The 18,976-nt window shown below is 40.5% G+C and overlaps 1 protein-coding gene across 2 annotated transcripts in view; it reads right to left on the reverse strand.

Annotated features, from left to right (window-relative positions):
* Positions 1-18,976, reverse strand: part of GPR89A (G protein-coupled receptor 89A) — a 47,443-nt gene that overhangs the window by 13,688 nt on the left and 14,779 nt on the right. For both annotated transcript variants that reach the window (XM_081112838.1, XM_081112837.1), the window contains exons 2-7: positions 16,999-17,058; positions 14,965-15,068; positions 11,653-11,759; positions 11,209-11,310; positions 4,520-4,640; positions 3,821-3,901 (exon numbers count right to left, since the gene is read on the reverse strand). In XM_081112838.1, coding sequence (XP_080968964.1) covers positions 3,821-3,901; positions 4,520-4,640; positions 11,209-11,310; positions 11,653-11,759; positions 14,965-15,068; positions 16,999-17,058 — 575 coding nt within the window. The remainder of the gene's footprint in view (positions 1-3,820; positions 3,902-4,519; positions 4,641-11,208; positions 11,311-11,652; positions 11,760-14,964; positions 15,069-16,998; positions 17,059-18,976) is intronic.

The following is an 18,976-nucleotide window of genomic DNA, read 5'->3' on the forward strand; positions in this document are numbered from 1 at the left end:
CTGAGCCACACCGGCCAGGGCATATTTTTCTTTTTTAATTAAACGTTTTATTTTGAGAAAATTATAGATTCACATGTGGTTGTAAAATAATATAGATAGATCCCATGCGTTCCCCAATGGAAACATCTTGCAAATTTAAAGTACAGTATCACAACCAGGGTATTGACACCGATGCAGTCAAGGATCAGAACATCTCCATGACGACAAGGATCACATATGCTGCCCCTGTATAGCCCACTTCCCTCCTCCCACCTCCAGCCCCTCTTAAACCCTGGCAACCACGAATCTGTTTTCCATTTCCATTCTGTCATTTCAAAAATGTTACACAAGTAGAATCATACAGCATGTAACCTTTGTGGATCGGCAAATCTGTGTCAAGGGTAGGCCCCCTTCTAGTGTTTTCTTGGGCCGTTTGGTGTTTACTTTGCATATATATTTTTTAATGATGAGGCAGAGATTTGGGCAGAGTTTATACGTAGATTCTAGATCTTATCCTTCTGCATTTCTCTTGCTTCTAAAAATTTCCTTTTAGATTTCCAGTCCCTTTGCTGATTTGAACTCTTATCAATCTGTACATGTGAGTGAATGCTGGGAAGGTGGGTGGGGCTGAAGAGCACCCCTGGGCAAATAAATAAGCCACACACAGGCAGTTACCTGATACCCTTCTCAAATTTCTGCCTGTCTGTTTATTTTCCAGGGCTTTCAAATACTTGTTTTTAACAATTTTTATGGCTTTCTATTGAAGGAATTGCTTGAAATCTTTATATAGTGCCATTCCTGGAAATTTCCTCTACGATGGTTTTTAATTTTTTTTAATTTTTTAAAATTTATTTTTTAATATATTTTATTGATTTCTTTTTAGGGAGGAAGGGAGAGAGATAGAGAGTTAGAAACATCGATGAGAGATAAACATTGATCAGCTGCCTCCTACACACCCCCTACTGGGGATGTGCCCACAACCAAGGTACATGCCCTTGACCTGAATCGAATCTGGGACCCTTCGGTCCGCAGGCTGACGCTCTATCCACTGAGCCAAACCGGTTAGGGCTCTATGATGGTTTTTATTTATTTTTATTGATTTCAGAGAGGAAGGGAGAGGGAGAAAGAGATAGAAACATCATTGATCAGCTGCCTCCTGCACGCCCCACACTGGGGTTGAGCCTGCAACCTGGGCATGTGCCCTGACTGGGAATCGAACCGTGACCTCCTGGTTCATAGGTGGATGCTCAACCACTGAGCCACGCCGGCCGGGATCCTCTGCTATGGTCTGACAGCAGCTGTGGTTGGTGTTGACATTCCATAGGTGAATATGTATCTTTTCCCTATCACTACACATTTTCAAAAGAGAGACTAAAATATCAAGGATAGAGGTTAAGATTTTTCTTTCACAATAATAGCTTGCATCTAACTTTTACATGATATAGTTTCTAGTTTCTTTTGTATGTCACAAGCTATGTGAAATACTGTGAATTCAGAATTTGTGGGTAGAAAGGGACCCTACTGACCCTTTAGTCAGCCCTGGCATTGACTAAATGAGTATCTTACAAATGAGTATTTGCTCGAGACCACTTAACAAGTTAATACGAATGTGATTTAGTTCAAGTTCTTTTCATTATACCATGGTGTAGTTGCACAGCTATATTTTCTATCTTCTACAAAACCATAATTTCAAAATTGTACTATTATTGTTTGTGAATAGAGACTATATTTCAGCTGTATCATGGGTTACCAATACAAAAGCTTTAATATCTAAGTCAACAGAAGGACAAAGCAAAACGAATCACTAATTCTCTCAAGCAGAAGGTAGCTGAAAGGCTTGATCACTATACCAGTATGGTCACACTAAAGAGAGACAGGAAGGAAGAGAGAGAGAGAGAGAGAGAGAGAGAGAGAGAGAGAGAGAGAAAGAAAGAAACATCAATGTGAGAGAGACTCATCGATTGGTTGCCTCCCACTCACACCCTGACTGGGGCCAGGGATTGAATGTACAACCGAGGTATGTGCCCTTGACTGGGAATCGAACCCATGACCCTTTGGTGGGTCGATGCTCTAACCACTGCTCAAGGCTGAACTAGTTTTTGATGAATGTTCCTAAATACTGTAAAGCTCATCTATTCAAGGTTCCATGTGAGAAGACAGTGTACCTTTTTCCTGTCTCCGTTTTCAACCATCAGCTTTTTGTTTCTAACATGTTATTTTCTTGTATGTCACCTCACTATGGCCCTCTGCTGTTAAATTGGAAGACAGTCTGTGTTTGTGAAACAGTTTTTCTATATTTTGGTAAATAACAAGGGCATTGTATGAAGCCCCAGGGCCCTAGTATTACCATGCTAGCTGTCTGTCTGCCCTGCTGGCTGCACTGGGTACCTAGCTGTGGTAATTAGGTCAAGTTAGGAGACTTATTCATCTGAAAGCCACTCAAATTAATAAGACCTATCGCAGGGCCACACACCATCCCAGGTCCTTAGACAAGGTGAGTAGGGGTACATCAGAGCCAACGACTCACCATGACTAGTGATCGGGTGGCTTACAAGTACACATCCACACCTGACATGGGCAATGACTTTACATTCATCTCGGTATGAATAAAAGAAATATAGTAAAAGGGAGAAGGTTCTTAGGAATCAAAATAGTACTGTTTCTATATAAGTGTCTCTTACTACTGAATACTGTTGCTTTTATTATTATGTTTTTAAAATCTGCATTCATACTCATTCATGTAAAATCAACTGTATAGAATAAATAAAGACAAAACATTTAAGTAAATAAATGTATACCTATGTGTATCTGCTTTCAATATCCTAGTAAAGATACATAGAAATGGAGGCAATTGGTGGGTGAATCTGGGCCTCTATCATTCGAATGTCTTTTGTTATCTCTTACATTAAGGCTTCTTTGACTTGACCTTGGGTCTTACTATAAAAAGGTGCTGAAGGAAGGAACATGAAATGTAAAACCACTCATGCAGTTTAAAACCTCTGTCACCATTGTTACATGGGCAATAATAATTTGAATAAAGACAGTGGACTAATAAGCTTCATGAAGGTGGAGACTGAGTATCCTGTTCACCTCTGGATTTCTACGTACTATTCAGCATTTAGTACAGTGCCTGGAATAAACCAGGCCTTCTATAATTACTAAGTGAATGAATATGTGAATGAATAAATGAAGGCAAAGCATTAAAACCAAATGATTATTCTGCAGATTATTAATAAGTTCAATAGTTTTCCTTAGCTATGAGTTATAACTCATTGTTTTAAGACCTTTACATGTCAGTTCATTATTATTATTTCCATTTTACAATACATAAGGCGATAAAGTAACTAGTTTAAGGTCACTGTGAGTTGTAGGCCAAGGATTCGATTCAGACTGTCTGAGTCTAGAGCTTATGCTTTTACCCAGAAATTCCACTTTGGAAACATACATTTTAAACATGCTTTTAAAATGATAAAAACAATAACAATAGTTGAAGACCTGAAGAATTTTTTAAAGTAGTTAGAGAAAGGAAGTTGAAAAGGTTGAAGTCAGGCATGAAACAGTGTGTGAACATTCCGGATAATAGACTTTTAGAACATCCAATGCAGAATACCTTCAAACATAAGTTATTCCAATAATTCACCTCAAGAGAATTGATCGAAAGTCAGGAAATATGACTGTACTTGAAAATTTTCTTTCACGCAGGACTAGACACTGTCTTTGATGATACTTTAACTTATAATGGAAATGAGTAAGATGAAATTCCCTGTTAGCACCAATTCATAGTAAAATTTCTTGTTGAGAAATTCTAAGAGTACAAGGTTTTGATGTGCTGATATCTTACCTTTTCTTTTTGCTTATGATCATGTCCATGGTTTGGAGCAGTCGCCGTTCCAGGGCTAGGATGTCTACGTCAGTCACATTCCTATAATAAGCACAAACTGCTAGCAATGTTTTGAGGTCCCGTCCTTGGGCATAACACAAGGCAGCTGGAGAAACACATACACCTCAATTGTTACCCAGCAATTCAAGAACCTGTCTTTTTCTAAGGAAATGAAAATGAGCAAAAATGCTTTTGTTGTCATTTTCTAAAGCTAATACTTCCAGGGTCTCAGGACAATGGAAAGTAAATTAGTTCTCTATTGATCTTTCTTAGCTTTCAGCCAGTGATATTTATGATGCATGTGTGAGCACATTTTTAACTTGGCACATGTCTGTTCCACTTTTGGGAGGAACTAATTTGTTGGGATTAGCTCACATTACTGTTCACTGTGCCTTTAAAAAGGGGTGCGGTGAGTAAGGGGTGGAGAGGGTCAAATTGAAATTGTCATTAAAAGAAATAAATGTAGGACAAATAAGGGCAAGCAATATAAGTAATAAGACTTATTTAGAAAGATTCCTAGGTCAATGCCCAGAAGGACAGAGGAAAGAATAAAAAGGCAGTGGCAAAGGTCTAATATTTAAGTGTTGATGATGGTGGCATGAGATGACATTTGTGCTCAGGAAGCGAAGGGGAAAAGACACGAGGCAGAGCTCTCATTACCTGAGGAAGTAGGACATGTAGGTGTACGGGCAGTTGACAGCACCGAATCCCGAAAGAAGAGCCATGAGAGTCACACCGATCACACCCACCCGGCTGATTAGCTGCTCTATGGACAGGATCCCTGAAAACATGCAAGCACGTTAATGCCAGGTGACAGCGAGGGCTTCCACCTGCAGTGGACACATCACTGAACATGGCAACCATCGCACAGAACTAACCAACAGAGGCCAGATGCTGTTACTATCAGACAATCTATGATAAATACATGTCTACTGATTTTCCTCTTATCTCATATGCTTCCAGAATCATCTCTATTATTGGGTAATGGTAATAATAAAATAAGATTAGGAACAATAATTGTAAATAACACTATTGACTGTTTATTCAAGGTAGTATGAACTCTAACAACACAAAGTACTTTCAGTAAAAGTCTTGGCAAATTAAAAAAAAAAAAAAATGGAAACTGCCCGGCCGGTGTGGCTCAGTGGTTGAGTATCAACCTATGAACCAGAAGGTCATGGCTTGATTCCCAGTCAGGGCTCATGCCAGGGTTGCAGGCTAGATCCCCAGTGTGGGGCGTGCAGGAGGCAGCCGATCAATGAGTCTCTCTCATCACTGATGTTTCCATCTCTCCCTCCCTTCCTCTCTGAAATCAATAAAAATATATTAAAAACAAACAAAAGAACAAATAAAAAACAGAAACAAAAAAACAACCAAGAGTAAGTGTGCTGGAAGAGTATAGATAGGAGGCAGCACTTTCTCACTGTCTCCCAGCTTCATCTATGGCATCTATAGCCACCTGTGATACATATACTTCCCTCTTAGGTCATAAGCTCTTTAGCTAGCTTATCTGTTATTCATTTTAAACACTAATAAACACATAATGCACCTAAAAATGGGCTGAATTTAAGGATGAATAAGTAATTCAAAGGCAAAGACATGAATTTCAGATGATGGACTGTATTCTAATTATCAATTACTTCCTTATTTGACAATGCTGAAAATCAACTCAGTAGTTAAAATAAATGCTGCTGTTGATGTATTTGGGATAAATGAGAGAAAGCAATGTTGAAGAATAACTCAGAACATCTGGTTTCACAGGAAAAAAAAATAGTTTTCATTTGTTTTTCACTTTCTATTTCCAGGATAGAATCCACTTCAACCATTTACTTCTACGGCCAAACGTTAGAGCTGCTATTCAGAAATTCTCTTAGCTTTGAAACCAAAAAAAAATTCCAGTATGAGTCCCTTGTTCCTTGGTTTCCATGACACCACCTGAGAACTCTTCAGAACGTCCCTGTCTTCCCTTTCCTTCCTCCCCAAGCTGGGCTCCAGGCTTCCTTGCTTCCACTCCTCTCGCCAGGACTCAGTCCCCTCCCCTCCTGAAGCACTTGTCCGGCACACCCAGCCCTAAACCAGCCCAACACCCTGCCTCCCGGTGCCACCCTGAGTTGCCTGAAGCTGCTGGAAAGCACACTGATACTGGGGCCAGTACAGACGTAGGGCCTTTCTTGCCCTTGGTCAGCCATCTCTTCCCACTCCCTCAGCAGACACTAATCCATTTTCCAATCCTGATCTCCAGAGCTAATGCCCGTATTACAGAAGAAATGAGCTATCAGACATGTACTGCCTCTACTCTACTCTAAATATTTACATCTGCAATCATCCTCCCCACGTGTCCCCTCAGGACAACACGGTGTTTACAGCTGACTTCTCTACGTGTGCCTTTGTTCTTCCCTTTCCAACCTCCCCAGGCTCTTGTTCCATTGCTTGTCTTCTCTCTGGGATCCCTTGCTGCTTCTTTCCTTTCGGTTTCAAATCTCTTTCCTAAGCATTATCTGTCCGTGGTCTTGAGTTTCCCTCTAGTCACCAATCTTCTCTCCTTTCCCCGGAAGAGTCAAGCTTCTTGAGAGACGTTTACACTCCCTGTCACCTCCATTCATAACTCAACTGGCTGCAATCCAGCTCCGTCCGAATCTTCCACACGGAGTGAACCGCTTTCACTGATAACAGTGATGGCAATGTAACAGGTCACATTCGTGAGGCACCTGCTATGTACCTGGTACTGCTCTAAGCATTCCATTTGTATTAGTCCACTTACTCCTCCCAACAACCCGGAAGTACATATTACTGAAGCCCTCACTTTAGTGAGGAAATGGAGGCAGGAAGGGGTTAAATAACTCAGTGGAGGCCACACAGCAGCTGTGGCAGAGGGCGGGCTCAAACCCAAGATGCCTAGTTCCAGAGCCCGGGCTCTTCCCATTCCTGTAATATGGTCATCAATTTTCTTCTGGCTGCAAAAGTCAATGACATTTTCCAATCCTTGTTTGATCTGATCTTTTATGATATGGAATTGGTCCTATTGAACATTATTTTCCTTTCTTGGCTTTCAAATGACCATTTCCCTCAGTTTTCCCTTTTATTTCTCTAGCTGCCTCCGCCCCCCGCCCCCCTTTTGGGCCTTTTGCTCTGCAAAAGGACCAGAATTCTCTTTCACTTCAGTCTATACATCTTCCGTGGGTGATCTCACCCATTTGCCCAGCTTCTCTAAGGGCAGTTAGCTGAGATGTCTAATTTTCTAGATTCCTGGCGTTAGCTCCATGAGGACTGATGAACCCATGTCTTTCTCCTAAGCTCCTGACTCTGTGTCCACTGCCTACTGAGCATCACTTGGATGTGCACAGGTAACTCAAATTCAACATATCCCAAGCTCCGGTTAACTGCCTTCTTCTGATGACCTATCTTAGAAATGACACCATCAGCTCTCTAGTCACCAACATTAACAATCTGTGCCCTGCTCTCATTCTGTTTCTCATTCCTCCTGGAACACACCTTGAAGCTTTACATGATGTCTCTTGTGCCTTCTTTTTTTTTTTTTTAAATATATTTTATTGATTTTTTACAGAGAGGAAGGGAGAGAGATAGAGAGTTAGAAACATCATTGAGAGAGAAACATTGATCAGCTGCCTCCTGCACATCTCCTACTGGGGATGTGCCCGCAACCCAGGTACATGCCCTTGACCGGAATCGAACCTAGGACCTTTCAGTCCGCAGGCCGATGCTTTATCCACTGAGCCAAACCGGTTTCGGCTCTTGTGCCTTCTTGCTGGGCCAATCTTTGGTCTTGCCCTTTAGATCTCAGTTTAAATATAGAAAGACTGACTCTAACACTTGCATTAAAGCTGGTATCCTTCTCTTCACTCTTCTCTCTCAGAGCTGCTTGTCTGCTCCTCGGTGACAATGATCACAACTGGCAAATATCTGTTTATATATTTATCTCTTTACTGTTTAGTCCCTCCGGCCAGATTAGAAGTTTCAAGAAGGCAGAGGTCAAGTTTGTTTTGTTCATGGTTGTACCTCCAGCACAGAATATAAACTGGGCACTCAGTAAATAGCTATGGAATATTGAATGAATGAACAAATCCTCACCCAAATTCTGTCGCTTCTACTTTCCGTATAGCCCTTGAGTTTGCATCTTCTTTACAGAAGAGTCATGTCTGACTGATATTTGTTAAATACTTTCCATGTGCCAGGCAGCCAGGAAAACAAAGATTTGTTGACTCTGGGTACGTAGTTATCACCCAGTAACATGAAAAATATCCAAGGGATTAATACAGGTTACTAAATATAAGAAATTGGAAAAATGTCTCCTTTACTTTTATCTTAAGGTGACGTCCCTTTCTTGAATATTTTTTCTGGTTTAAAGTACTTTGTAGATACTATCTCCTTATATCAGCATTTCTATGAAGTAAAGGACCGTCATCATCTTTCCTGTTTTCCAGCTAATAAATGGGGAGTCAACCGATGAGGCAACTTGCAGACCATTCACTGTCACATCTGCCCACACAGATGCTTTCTTGCTTCACATGCTGTCCCAGTCTCTTCCTCTTTCCCTGTGGAGTGTCCAACCTCTCCAGAGCCAGGCTCTGCTTAGAGCACTTTGCAGACTGTTTTCATGTAGGTCTGATGGTTGTAGTGTGATTTCCACAGCAATAAACGGCACTGGCCGTCACACAGTCCTGGGAAAGCTCCAAGCAGTGCGGGGCTGGCTGCTCCCCAGCCACTGCCTAAACTTTCCTCCCAACTTACTTCTCTTCAGGCCAAATAAATCAGACACCTGGACATTGGGACAGAAAATCAAAATGCCTCCTTACTGGAGCACAAAGGGAAGACTAAAGGGAAACGATCTCCCTAGCTCTTCCTCTCCGTGTTCTTCAGGATATTCCCAGAGAGTTTAGAAAAAGGGATAGATTCAGGCCCAGGAGGTATGATGGTCTGCTCTTTCCTTGGGGCACGGCCTGGCTGCTCACAGGGAAAAGCTGGAGAACGGTGTCCTTCCGTCAGTTTTGGACTGAATGTGACCTTGTGCTATCATGTAAGCAGCCCTGGGGTCCTTCAATAGCTCTTGCCCCTCATTTCTAATATCACAAACAAATCTGAAACAATTTGCCTCTGTGGGTTTATTTGATATAGTTTATATGAGAGCTATATTATCAAGGTCTCCCTTCTCCATCTTTCCCTACACTGACATGGGCACCTTACCATATTATCACACCCCAAATGCCTATCCAGAGTGATAGTTACTTTCCTGATACAAAGAAAATAAGATGTAGTTTCTGGCCTCGGGGAACTCACAGGTGAGTAAGTTCATCTACTACCTTGGCAAGACTTAAACTTTTTTTCATTCACTGGTTCAATAAACAGGTAATAAACATTTATGTGCTGGGTTCCTCCCTAGGCACTAGAGATACAAAGATAAACAAGATGTAGTTTCTGACCTCAGGGAACTCATTGATGAATGAGGAAGTCAGAAAACAAGTAATTATAAATTTTATAGGTGATATAAGTACATTGAGATGGGAGCAATTAATATTCCCTAATGAAGGCCAAGAAAATCTTCTTAAAGGAACTGATGAGAGTTGACTATTGAGAGAATAAATCGGCATTTCCCAGGTAGACAGGGGAGAGGGGTTGTCCAGGCTGACAGAGCAGCTCCAGAAACTTCAGTAGTTTGGGAGGCCTGGAGGGCAGACACAGAGACAGTCAGGCCACGGAGGGTCTTGCATGCCATGTTGAGTTTGAATGTTTTTGGTAGGCTGGTGTTTCTTAACTTTTTGGCCTTCTTTAATGTTATTTAACATTTCAAAATAGTTTATAAAATATACAGTTGTTTATGGTGTTGCACATGCTTTAAAATCTGTACATTTCCTCCTGCAGGAGCGTCTCATAACCTCTCTTCCAAATCCCTGGCACAGGAAACGAGGCGACATGGAAGGATGCATGGGGGAGAGGCAGATGCTAGACCTGGTTCATTCATGATGCTAACCCCTTCCTAGCACTTCCTTATGCTACAGAACCTGGAGGAAAGCCGAAGGTTCTTCCTAGACTTCCTCGAAGGCAAGGGTCTGAATGTTTCTGAGGCCGCATCAAATTCACCTGCCATGTGAAACCTCAAATGCATTCATAACTATTGTAGGAATAATAACAGCGCTTGGGGGCTGGAGCAGCTGGGACACAGGTTCTATTGTCTAGTCCCAGATGTCACAGTCTTAAGTGGCAGGCGGTAACTTCAGTGGTTTTTTTCAGGTTCAGTCCTGTGGTATTTTTATGATACTTCTCTTCACATCTCTACTTTCCTAGAAATTCTATAAACTCCCTAAAACCCAGTAATAAGACCCTTTCTGCTTTAAATTAGTTAGATTCTGTTTGTTTGTTTTTTGTGTGTTTTTTTTGCCATAAGAATCTTATAGAGCAGCAAAGTTAAATGAATATATATATAATTCTTTAAAAATATAATTTTATAGATTTCAGAGAGGAAGGGAGAGAGACAGAAACATCAACGATGAGAATCATTGATCAGCTGCCTCCTGCACACCCCCTACTGGGGATCGAGCCTGCAACCTGGGCCCTTGACCGGAATCGAACCTAGGACCCTTCCATCTGCAGGCTGATGCTCTAACCACTGAGCGACTGGCTATGGCTATGGCTATATATATAGTTTAAAAGCTCCAGTATGAAAGCTCTAGTATTTTTATTACAGGTGAGCTAATGGATTTTAGACAGATCTGTACATGTATTTGTGAAGTAGTCCTGGAAGAATTTGTTAGTCAAGACATTTTTGTTTGTGTTTAGCAGAGAAATTAGGACTGTTCATGACCTGTTCCTGGATTTAAAATGAGCTTTCTTGTGTGAAGAGAGATACTGTTTCATAGAAAATTCTCTACTTTCACTAAATTGTGTTTTATTCACTGCTCTTTCCCCAAATCCATATGCCGCCTGAAGAGAATCTTCAGCCTCACTCTAGCAGTGTCCTTTTGGCCACAGACCCTTTTGGGAACCTGGTAAAAGCTTATGGACATCCCACCTCCAAATACACATACAACTATATTCCCATCATCTACATAGAGTGTCAGGACATTGAGTTAAAGAGACCTTTGTCCACTCCTTACTCCCGTGAAGTTTATTCACTACTCTAAGGTCAAAAACTCCGATCCTGAAATGAAAGAAGTCTGTTCCAAAAACCAGCAAGTGACACCTCCTAGGATGAAGGGACAATTTGGTTCAAAACCAGAAAACTTTTAGAGACTTAATTTGCTATATTTCTCACAACCACAAGTTTTTAAAAATTATTTTTTTTCAGTATCAGATAATTATAAACAACCCATTCCTCTTCTCCCCCCAACACTCACCGTGTTTTGGGCTGAGAATGGGAAATGGATCTCCTAGCTTCCAGAAGAAATACATAAAAGTCAGCCATAAGAGACAGGAAAAAAGCAGTCGCTGTTTGTGCACTGAGAAAGAGGAGACAAGACTAAGGTTAAATAGATACAAGCTAAAGAGCTTGTTCTACTTAAAAGCTATGGGGTAACACTAATTAATATTTGGCTGGCTTGTTCACTGGGCAAATGAGCGATGGAACAATGTTATTTTTAGAGAAAGCATGCTTATCACTTTAAGAGAAATTTGGCTGAAATTAAGCTGTGGGTTGAGTTATCGGAGATGATCTGACAGAACCAGAACTGTGGCAGGACAAATAACCTAACCGTTCACTCAATATTTATTTTGTGCCAACCCTTTAAGATGCTGTGTGTGAGGTGGCCCCAAACAACAGCTCCTGAGGGTCAAACACTCACACAGGCGGATGTTGCTCACAATAAAATAGCCGATGTAGAAAGGCACCAGGAAGACCAGGATCAGCAGAATGACGCACAGGTTCAGTTTCCAGTGGAAGTAACGGGAGCTGCAAGACACGGCAAAGCCCGTCACTAGGAGGGAAGGGCAGCAGCTGTCATTCTCGTTAGTCTTCCAAGGATCTCTTGCTCTTTGAACTCAATACTGAATATACCCATCTAACTAGTCAACTAGCCTGCTATTACCTGCTCATTTATAGAGAGAAGAAAAAAAGTTCCAGAAGGTATATATAATCATCTTAACCTTTTAACATTTCACTTATTAAAATGAGAATGTTAGTGTTCTAGTTATATTCATAGACAATGTATAGTAATATATATGAACATATATTATTACTGGCACAATGACTATTGTCTCACTCACCACTGGGAGTCTTATTCTAATATGAGAATTAAAAAAATGTTAATAGTAATGTGTTCTATAAAGACTCAGAAATACTTCTTCTGTACCTTGTGGGTATAGAACTAAACATCTGATTTATATGACTTTATTATTGCACCTAAATATGTTATTTATTACAATATTTTAGAATTTTTATAATCATTTTATTGAGATATAATTCACCATTTAAAGTGTACAATTCAGCCCTAACTGGTTTGGCTCAGTGGATAGAGTGTCAGCCTGCGACTCAAGGGTCCCAGGTTCGATCCCGGTCAAGGGCATGTACCTTGGTTGTGGGCACATCCCCAGTAGGGGGTATGCAGGAGGCAGCTGATCGATGTTTTTCTCTCATCGATGTTTCTAACTGTCTATCCCTCTCCCTTCCTCTCTGTAAAAAATCAATAAAATATATATTTTTTAAAAAGTGTACAATTTGCCCAGCCGGTGTGGCTCAGTGGTTAAGCATCGATCATAAACCAAAAAGTCACAGTTCAATTCCTAGTCAGGGCACATGCCTGTGTTGCGAGCTTGATCCCCAGTGTGGTATGTGCAGGAGGCAGCCGATCAATGATTCTATCTCATCATTGATGTTTCTATTTCTCTCTCCTTCTCCCTTCCTCTCTGAAATCAATAAAAATATATTTAAAAATAAATTTAAGAAAAAAAATAAAGTGTACAATTCAATGGGTTTTAGTATCTTCAGAGAGTTGTGTGACCATCACTATTAATTTCAAGCATTTTCAACTCTGCACAAGGAAATCCTATACCCGTTAGCAGTCGCTCCTCCTTCTTACCACCTTCCCAGCCCCAGGAAACTTTCTGTCCATACCGATTTGCTCTTCTGAACATTTATTAGAAATGGAATCGTGTAATATGAGGTCTTTAGTGACTGGTTTCCTTCACTAAGCATAATTTTTGTTTGTTTGTTTGTTGATCCTCACCCGAGGATATTCTTTCCATTGGTTTTTTTTTCAGAGAGTGGAAGGGAGGGAGGGGGAGAGAGAGAGAAACACTGATGAGACATCAGTTGGTTGCTTCCACTTGCTTTCTGACTGGGGTTGGGGATTGAACCTGCAACCCAGGGATTTGCCCTTGACAGGAACTGAACCCGAGACCCTTCGGTGCATAGGCCAACACTCTAACCACTGAGAATACCAGCCAGGGCCAGTTAGCATAATTTTTCAAGGTTTATCCATACTGTAGCACCTATCAATACTTCATTTCTTTTTATGGCTGGATAATTTTCATTCCATTGTACAGATAAACTACATTTTGTTTATCCATTCATTAGTTGGTGGACATTTGGGTTGTTCTTCTTTTTAGCTATTATAAACGTGATGCTATGGACATTTCTGTATAAGTTTTTGTGTGAATATATGTTTTTATTTTTATTAAATACCTAGGAGTGGAACTACTGGGTCATATGATAACTCTGTATTTAATTTTTTAAGGACTACCACTGTTCTCCAAAGTGGCTGCACCATTTTAATTCTCCCTGCAGTGTATGAGGGTTCCAATTTCTCGGTAGCTTTGCCTACACTTGTTACTGTCTTTTTTGTGTGTGTTAATCCTCATCTGAGGATACTTTTTCCACTGATTTTTTTTAGAGAGGGAGGGAAGAGACAGAGAGAAACATAGATTGGTTGCCTCCCATGTGCACCCCTGACTAGCACGAAGGATTGAGCCTGCAACTGAAATACGCACACTTGATCAGAATTGAATCTGAGACTCTCCAGTCCACAGGCCAATGCTCTAACCACTTAGCAACCTGGCTAGGGCATTACTGTCTTTTTGATTATAGCCATCCCGGTGGGTGTCAGGTGGTATCACATTGTGGTTTCTTTGATCTGCTGTGGAATATCTTTTCATGTGCTTATTGGCCTTTTCATCTTATTTGGAGAAAGGCTTAGCCAGATCCTTTGTCCATTTTTCAGTTGTGTTATTTGCCCTTTTATTACTGAGTTGTAAGAACTTTTATATACCCTAGACAGAAGCCCCTTTTCAGACATGTGAGTCCCGTATACTGTGGACTCTTCCAGTCCAGGTCGGCTTAGGTTTATTCCTTTAATTGTCTGAGTTAGGACTGTAGCAAGTGCTCTCATACTCTGCATTCCCAGACCACAGGCACCCAGATCTAAGTTCTCTAAGGATGAATTAATTTGTAGCATTGCAGCCAAAAACATCCCACCTTTATTTTCAATCTTGTTTCCATCATTCTTTTATTTTTGTAAAGAGTTTTAAATAGATTTCTAGAGAGAGAAGAAGGGAGAGGGAGAGAGAGAGAAACATTTGTGTGAGAGTGAAACATTGATGGCTGCCTCCGTACTCAACACATGCCTGGGTTGCGGGCTCAATCCACAGTGGGGGGTGTGCAGGAGGCAGCCGATCCATGATTCTCTCTCACCACTGATGTTTCTCTCTCTCTCCCTCTCCCTCTCTGAAATCAATAAAAATATATATTAAAAATAAAGAAAGAAAGAAACCCTTAACTAACTTGGAGGAATTCTGATCTTCTCGAGTAGAGATTTTTCAATGGCCAGCACAATGTGGAAGGCCATTATGGGAATTCAGTCAGAGAACAGCTGAGAAGAAGTAAAACTTCTAGGAGTGAAGCCTCGGTAGGATGAGGCTCTTAGAAACTTGTTCTCAATTAATATCTCAGAGCTAATGGTCAGACTTTTCCCTGCTATTTCACAATCTTTGTCAAACCAGTTACTAGGTGGGTGACACCTGTATTTGGTGTTATTATAGCGCTGAGACTAAACTACCCACATGTTGGATTTTTTCAGCTATGGGATCCAAGACAGTCATCTACTGCAAAGAAAGTCACATGGGTCTCTTCAAGAGGAGAGCCCGTTAATACCCTTACTCACCTGCTATTCAGCACTCCTAAGATTTCAAAGATGATGAGCTCAAACATGGTGCAAGAAAACGCAAAAGTCACAGAGAAGATCACCTGTACGACATACTGACGTACCTGTTAAAAGCCAAGCAGAGACTGAGGGTCATTTTCTTGTTTGAAATACTGAATTGATAATCTTCTGGTTATAAGCCAGAAAACTTATTTTGAAGAAATTCTCAAGTCATCAGAAAGAGGGCCACAAAAGTAACTTGCCTAGAGCTAAAGAAATAGATGAAAGTAGGTAATGGGAATGCAGATTGGTGTACCACGTGGAAAACAGTATGGAGTTTCCTCAAAAAATTATAGTGCAGTGAAGGTCTGGGGGAGGGGATGGGAGCAGGGTACAGGGGGTCAATGGGGTGGGGGGAAGGAAGACATCTGTAATACTTGCAACAATGAAGATAAATTTTAAAAAATAAAAATGGAACTCCTTTTTGACCCAGTGATCCCACTTCAGGGAATATATCTGAAGAAACACAAAACACTAATTTGAAAGAATATATGCACACCTATGTTCATTGCGGCACTATTCATAATAGCCAAGATTTGGAAGCAGCCAAAGTGCCCATCAGTAGATGAGTGGATAAAAAACTGTGGTACATTTACACAGTGGGATAGTACTCAGCCATAAAAAGGAACTCTTACTCTTTGCGACAGCATGGGTGGACCTGGAGAGCACTATGCTAAGTGAGTTAAGTCAGCAGAGAAAGATGAATATATGATTTCACTTATTTGTGGAATATAATGACCAAAATAAATAAACAAACAAAACAGAAACAGATGCATAGATACAGAGAACAACTGAGAGCTGTCGGAGGGGAGAGGGGTTGGGGGGCTGGGTGAAATAGATAAAGGGATTAAGCAATAACACCCCCCCCACACACACACACACCACCCTGATAGATACAGACAGCAGTATGATGATTACCAGAGAAAAGGGGGTGGGGCAGGTAGAAGAGGGTAAAGGGGGACAAATAGTGACAGAAGTAGACTTTGGGTGGTGAACACACAATATAATTTACAGACGATGTATTATAGAATTGTACACTGAAACCTATATAATTTTATTACCTAACATAACTTCAGTAAAATATATTAAAAATAAACTAGAAATTAAAAGAAAGGAAGTAGGTGGACTTCTGAATCCTGGGTCACTGTTACCATCCTCCTCCTGTGGAGGTAGAGTTTAAGGATAAGAAAGTGAAGTGACAGGGTCACAGCGGCACTTAGAATTCCTGACACGGACAATCAAAATGGCAGATTTATGTCCAAAGGTTAGAGCTAAAAGGGTTTCTCCAATGCTCTGCAGACCTTGGGCCAGTTCTGGACCCTCCCCTGGGAGGCCTTAAAGTCTTGAGCAGAACAGAAACTCTAGAAACTCTAGAATCCCGGGCTCTTTCAGACAATAGCCCCATCTCCCTAGGGAAGTTTATTGGAGAACAACCTAGGAGTGACCTCAAAGTAGTCTGTAACCACGGAGCTTTCACTAAACGGGGAGGATCGATTAGGAAAAGTCCAGTCGAGGTTGGTATTTTTCTGGATTCAATGATTTTGGTATTAATTTAGGAGGTAAGATTGGTCATTAATACTGAAGGTCAAATACCCAAATGAACAGGAACATTTATGAGACATAAGTTAAATTCTCTCCCAAAGAATAACTGTTTGCTTTGCGTGTGCACACTGATGTCACCAAGGCATGGCATTTCTTGTTCCTGGCTTCTTGGCTATATACACGACTTGCTTAAAAAACAAACAAACAAAAAAACAACAACAACAAAAAGCCAACTAAGCCTAATCATATTCTCCAAGTTAAGAATTACATAGGGCTCATTTGACAAAAACTTCTATCTTGGAAGTGAACATGACTTTCTTTTTTTTTTTTTAACCTTTCTCTGTCTGGTTTATTTAACATGACCTTTTTTTTAATGGAGGTATTCTTTCTGCCCCATTTTAAAACAATTTAAATTCATACAATATTAGCATCATCAAAATGATCTCTTCTCACCTCGTAGTCCTTAAACAGTTGGCGCATGAAGAAAAGCCACCCAAATCCAAAGAAAAGTATCTGAAGGAAAAAGAAGATAGAAAGTCAGTATACATATCTTTTGATAAATGCCTTATATACAGTATTTATGATAAAAGGTCTGCGAAATAGTTTATTTCAGATATTAAAGATGAGATCTACTCATAAAAGATCTATTTACTGAAATCCTCAACATTAGTAGATATTACAATACTCTTCAATCTTTGAAATTATCCATGTTTTAGAATGTGTTTTAAGTTAGACAAAAATTAAAGTACATGTTTTTCCTGTAATCTTTTTTTTAAGTTTTCTTTAAAAAATATATTTTATTGATTTCAGAGAGGAAGGGAAAGAGAGAGAGGTAAAAACATCAATGATGAGAGAGAATCATTGATTGGCTGTCTCTTGCACCCTCCCCCCTTACCCTCACTGGGAATGAACCCGCAATCTGGGCATGTGCCCTGACAGGGATCGAACAGTGACCTCCTGGTTCATATGTCAACGCTCAACCACTGAGCCACACCGGGCGGGCTTTCCTGTAATCTTAATGATAATCCTTTTATGAGCCAGAGAAATTAGCAAATAAAAAAGAAGTCAGTGAAACTTGCTGTTTTACAGATGATCCCTGTTTGCAAGTATTTAAAAAACAATAACAACCTCATGGGAAAGAAGTTAAGATTTTTAAAAAAAGACCAAGAAAAGTAGTAGAAAGAGTGATATATTTTATGTTTTCCTTCGTGGGGTCTTCTTAGCTTCTGTACCATCCCCCTAATCCATATGACGTGGTTTCCATCTCAGTGTAAATCCAAGCGATTGCATGATACCACTCTGTCGGTTTGGTTCATCAGAGGCAGTAGCCACATGGCAGCTCTGTTCAGTGCTCAGAAGCTGGTTTGTTTTCCCCTAGTAAATAGAACCTCCCCTTCCCTCCCCTCCCCTCCCCTCCCCTCCCCCCCTCCCTCCTCCCTCCCTCCCTCTCTCTCTCTCTCTCTCTGGCTAGGAACTGGCTAGGAACTTTACTGAAGAATAAAATTCGTTATGCCTCCCAATGAATTGAGGAGCAAGGGCGAACTCTTGGGCACAGTTTAACGGAGACTCCTCCTCTTGCTGTGCTGCTCCTACCCACCAAAGGCCTAGCTTCAGCCACATGGAGCTGCCTCTGGCTCTTAGACACAACACTGCTTCGTATTAAGACCTTTGCAGACTCTCTCCAGTCCCCTCCTACGTACCCTCCAGGTCTCCATATACCTCTGGAAGGCCTCCTCTCAAATAAAAATAAGTTGCTCTTTTTATACGATCCCTATTCTATCCCTACTTCCCCTGTCAAAGCACTTACCATACATTTTTTCAATGTTTAATTTAAATACATATTTATTCAATATCCATTTATGATTTAAAAAAACTCTCAACAAAACATCAAAATACCAAACTGAAAAGTTTTGCACAGTGAAGGAAATTATCAACAAAATGAAAAGACATCATACCAATGGGATAGGATACACCCAATTAGGGGTTAATGTGCAATATATATAAGGCCCTTATAAAATCTAATACCAAAAAACCCCATACAATCCAATTAAAAAATGGCAAAGGACCAGAATAGACATTTATCCCAAGAGTACATACAGATGGCCAACAGACATATGAAAACATGCTCAACATCACTATCATCAGAGAAATGCAAACTAAAACCACAATGGGATACCAGCTTACACCTATCAGAATGATCACCATCAATAAATCAAGAAACGACAGTGTTGTTGAAGATGTGGAAAAAGGGAACCCACATGCACAGTGGTGGGATTGTACATTGGTGCAGCCACTACGGAAAACAGTATGGAGAGTCCTCAAAAAATAAAAAACAGAGCTGCCATACGACAAAGCAATTTCACTTCTTGGTATTTATCTGAAGAAAACAAAAACACGAATTCTATAAGATACATGTACCCTTATGTTCATT

This window comes from Myotis nattereri (genome assembly GCF_964212035.1).
Source record: "Myotis nattereri genome assembly, chromosome: 18".
Classification (NCBI taxonomy): Eukaryota; Metazoa; Chordata; class Mammalia; order Chiroptera; family Vespertilionidae; genus Myotis; species Myotis nattereri.